We start from the raw sequence: 4,495 nt of genomic DNA, 5'->3' as shown, positions 1-4,495 counted from the left end.
AGAGAGAGAGAGAGAGAGAGAGAGAGAGAGAGAGAGAGAGAGATTGATTTATCTTAAGGAATTGGCTCACCTGATGGTGGGGACAACCAAGTTGGGAATCTGTAGGTCAGGCTGGCTGGCTGGGAACTCAGACAGGAGCTGATGCTGCAGTCCAGAGGCAGAACATCTTTGTGGAGAAACCTGTTTTGCTCTTAAGGCCTTCAATTGATTGTGTGAGACCCACCCATAGTATCGAGGGTAATCTCCATTATTTAAAGTAAACTAATGATAGATGTTAATCACATCTACAACATGCCGCCATGGCAACACCGAGACTGGGGTTTGATTAAATAGCAGGGTACTATCACCTAGCCAAGCTGACACAGAAAACTAAAAGGTCACGCAGTGATACAAGCCGTGGGTTGAGGGAGGGGAGCTTGGGGGACCTGTTTCCCAGTGGGCTGGGGAGGAGGGTGAGTCTGGGCGGTTGGGGTGGGGAGACGCACTGGGGAAAGCCCTGCCCATGACTGAGGCCTTTCGTCCACAGGAGCAGGGTGTGGATTGCACAGGGCAGCAGGAGCCCAGGAGGTCAGGGGGTGACTTCAGCTGGCTCTTTTGAGGTATTTGATAATAAGGGGGGTAAACTGAGGAGCAAGCAGCAAAGGTTTCTTTTTGGTTTGCCCTTTTGTAGGCGAAGGAGAAGAAAGGAACCAGTTGAGAGAGAAAGGATGATGAAGTAGAAAGGAACGAGGGAGGGGCCGATGGTGGGATTTCTCTTTGGACAAGACGGTCTTCTTCCTCAGCCACAGGGCTGTGGAGAAAGCACAGCCTCCATGTGGGCAACCGTGGACATCAGGGCAAGGCTCTGGCTGGAGGGGCCAGGGCGGCCCATGGAGTGTTCTGGAAAAAGGCCCCTTCTACCTTGAATACTTTTCCAAACCCCTCCTCACCTCCTTAGGCTGCCTTCCAGCTGCACCTGGAACTCCGCCCCCATTGTTCTGTGCTCTGGGTTGGGAGGGGGTGTGCAGCTGCCTCCTGCTCCCTCCACTGAGTGCGACGGCACCACTGCTGGCTTCCGCTCTGTCCTCTCTGGTCCTGGACCCTCCTCGTCCTGCTCAGCACTGTTCCCGGGGACTGAAGCCGCTCCTTCTGGTCTCCACGGGTTCCTAGTGGGCAGCACTGGACAACAGGCAGCCCGATTATCAGGAAAGCAGGGCACACCGCACACACCATAACTGGAGGAGTTTTAAAATAGCAAGGGTAATAAGACAAATTCAGGTCTTCCTTACACTTCTTTTGTGGCTATTGATTTTATTTTACCTACGGGAGGGCACCACAATTTTCCCCCCACTTAAGGCCTCCAAAGGCTTAATCCAGCCCAGACCCTCACCCCTTCACATGAGAACTTGCCCGAGCTCAGAGGACAAGGTGGCACGGCCGAGAAACAGGGAGTGCTGCGCAGGAAGGGCAAGCCAGAACACAAAGGGCGTGTGTGCCGCTCGGGCTTTTTTGTGCTGCCTGAAAGTTCAGAGCATGCTGGAACACGGAAAGAAAGGTATTTGCCTGAGTGACTCAGGCATGTTCCAGCATTTTCCCACAGGCTCCCGCACATCCCAAAATAACTGCAAGCCTGGACCTGGTCCCTTGGCACATGATTACATTCGTCTAATGTTACCGGAGAGCGAGCAAACCAGCCACGCTCACAAGGAGCTGCAGGAATACTCAGCCCAGGACGGATACCATGCTGGTGGCTGGGCTGGGAAGGGAAAAAGAGCAGCACAGACAGCACAACAGGAAGAAGTGTGGACTCACCAGAATCATCCAGACCACCGAGAGGGGTTGGGGTCAATGCCTGCCTTTCGCTGATGGGGAGAAAAGGCCCAGGGAGAGGAAAAAACTTGCCCAAACGTACACGTGTGAGGATCACAAGACAAAGTTGGTGGGAGAGCTGGCTCTGAACTTGTCAACTAATATTGACCTTTATTGCTGAATAAACATCAGTTGAGCCTTGGAATAAGATACTGTCAGAGGAACTTTTAGGGCCTCCTGGCCATCCAGGGTGCCCACGTTCCCAGGACTGGACAACAATGTAGGAATAAGGAAGTGTCTGAGGGAACCTGCCCTCAGGGAATTCCCAGTCTTGCTTAGGAAATGACTGAGGCATTAATAGAGTTGGGAAACAGTTGGGGCCTGGCAAATAGACCCAAGGCTGGTGGGTGTTTGGGGAAAGTCAAGTCTGAGAAGGAGGGGACTGTCCAAGTGGGGGAGGTTTCACAAAAAGGTGGGTCTCACAGGGGCCAGCCGAGTGGTTCAGTTGGTTAAGAGCTCGCTCAAGAGTTTGAGCTCTGAGCAACAGCGGTTCGAGTCCCGGCCCGAGCTGAGTAGCCGCTGAGCTGCCAACAGGTGGCAGGATGGCTCAGCTTAAAAAAAAAAATAGGTGGGTCTCAGGGGTGGGCAAGATGATCTGGAAAGGGGGGTAGGGTGTGAGCTCAGACATCAAAGGTGGGAATCGCTGGAGGAGGGATGCGGACATGGAGGTGAAGGAGGGGGTGCTCTAGAAAGCATTGGAAACAAAACCGAGGGGGCTGGGCTGCCAGCATTTGGGCTGCAAGTGACTTTTAATATAGAAGCCACTACCTACTAGTTCCAAGTCACTTGCTTTATCTGGCAGACAGGAATAATCTGATAGGATCTGGACACATTATATAAAAAAAGCAAATGCCTGACCTAGGAAGACATGAGATTCTTCTCAAATGTCTGAGGTACTTAGCTAGTCCTTTCCCTTTGGGCCACCACAGCCCACTTGGTGCTACAATGGTGAGACTAACCAGCACGGCCTTCACTATGTCGTGGGCCTGGGTTCAAATCCTACCCCTGCTCCTGGCTCTGTGGGCGTGAGCACGTCACCTCCTGTGTCCTCACCCAGTACACAAGGATGGTGGCAATAGCTAACGTTTGCCATATGCCAGGCACTGTGCTCACAGCTTCATTTGTCTGAATTCATTTCATCAGTTCTCCCCAATTTTACAACTGAGGAAACCAGGAAAAGGCCATGGAACGTGTCCATTGACCCAGAGCTGTTACATGAAGCTGTGACTTGAACCCAGAAGTTGTGATTCAGGCTTATGTTCTAAACTGTGTTCTTATAAAGGGCATTGGGAGGGTTAAGTAAGCTGAAAGCCCCTGACGCCAGGCAGACGCTCCATGGCTATCAGTCCCCTGACTCCTACAGGGGGCAAGAAGGTTATGTCAGTAAACTTGCAGCCAGCTCTACACTCAGCCTGCTGTCCCCATGCAAGACCCAGGGACCACCAACACAGCTCACCTATCTCCTGCCCCGGTATCCATGTACCATCTAATCTGGATGACTGGATCTGCATTAAAGGACCACCTACTGATGTCCAGTGATAAAAATAGCATCCGTCTAACTCAGCAACCACTCAAGAAGCCTTCATGCTGCGGTCGTCTGAGAATAGATGGCCAAGTCACAAAAAGAGTGGTCATATCCTTTATCTTTGGTTCATTTTAGAAACAGTCCAGTAGGCTTTTTTTTCTTCCTATTTACAAGTTTGCGTTTCTCTAGAATCAGTGGTCTTTAGCAGTCGGCTTATACTCCCCAAATGAGTTCACCCAGGAATGATGTTGGCAGGTTCCCATCGGCATAACTTCAACGTTCCTCAGCAAGCTAAGAGTGGCAAGTACACCAGCGAGTATTTTTGTGTAGCGTCGTCAGGCACCAATATTAAACTCAATACAGTCATGAGGAATTCAGCTCGGGGCTCGTTAAGTCAGCGTGCTCCCTGGGAGTTCCAAGATCTCAGGCCCATCTTTCTCTCCTCATTTTTAGGTTTACTTGGCAAGCAGCTAAGCAACAATCTAGCGCATCTCCACATTCTGGGGCTGTGGTCCTTTCCCAAGCTCATGAGATATTGGCACATAAAGGAGGATTTTCTCCACCCAGTGGCTTCCAAGTGCATCTGATCCCTAAGCCCCGTGGCTTCTAGGAACCCAATCTGGGAAGTTAAACCTGCTTCCACACTGGTTTGTTGACTCAGAGAAGTGTCAGATAAAGATGACCCCAAGACTCTCAGAGAACAGTGTCGCTAACCCTCAGTGACCTGGACTCCAAGGAACACTTTGGCCAGCCTCGGCCACACGGGCAAGTGGTTTCCCTGTGCACCTCTGAACCATCTCAGCACCTTGGTGAGGACTGCGCTGGCCCAAGGCCAGGTGGGCAGGGATGCTGCCCAAGCGGCACCTTGGCTGGGGCAGTCTGGAGGTGCGGCAGGTACATTCCCATTACCTGAGTTCACAGCCCTGAGTGTGCCCAGGGTGCAGTGCCATCTGAGCCTGAAAACTGATGACTCATCTTCTCACGAGCTGGGCCAATAGAGAGGGTGCGAATCCCAGGGCAGGCTTGTAAATGCAGCTGCCTTCTGTTTTGACTGAAGCCAGCAAGACCCAATCTTGATGCTGCCACTCTTCAAAGTTTTACAAACCACAAAAAAACACTGAG

The 4,495-nt window shown here is 51.7% G+C and overlaps 1 protein-coding gene across 5 annotated transcripts in view; it reads right to left on the bottom strand.

Annotated features, from left to right (window-relative positions):
* Positions 1-4,415, bottom strand: part of LOC109383015 (uncharacterized) — a 14,857-nt gene extending 10,442 nt beyond the window's left edge. For 2 of the 5 annotated variants that reach the window (XR_002124035.1, XM_019643006.1), the window contains exons 1-3: positions 1,390-2,302; positions 930-1,158; positions 71-144 (exon numbers count right to left, since the gene is read on the bottom strand). Coding sequence is in view for 4 of the 5 variants with exons in the window: in XM_019643006.1 (XP_019498551.1) it covers positions 71-144; positions 930-1,158; positions 1,390-1,591 (505 nt within the window). In the remaining variant the exon portion in view is untranslated. Of the gene's footprint in view, positions 1-70; positions 167-929; positions 1,159-1,389; positions 2,303-3,304 lie in introns of those variants that run through there. The other 3 variants (XM_019643005.1, XM_019643007.1, XM_019643004.1) reach the window with 3 other exon arrangements.
* Between the last annotated feature and the right edge of the window lie 80 nt (positions 4,416-4,495).

Source organism: Hipposideros armiger, unplaced genomic scaffold (assembly GCF_001890085.2).
Source record: "Hipposideros armiger isolate ML-2016 unplaced genomic scaffold, ASM189008v1 scaffold_74, whole genome shotgun sequence".
Classification (NCBI taxonomy): Eukaryota; Metazoa; Chordata; class Mammalia; order Chiroptera; family Hipposideridae; genus Hipposideros; species Hipposideros armiger.
Note: the sequence above shows the minus strand (reverse complement) of the source record. Positions and strands in the feature narration are given on the sequence as shown.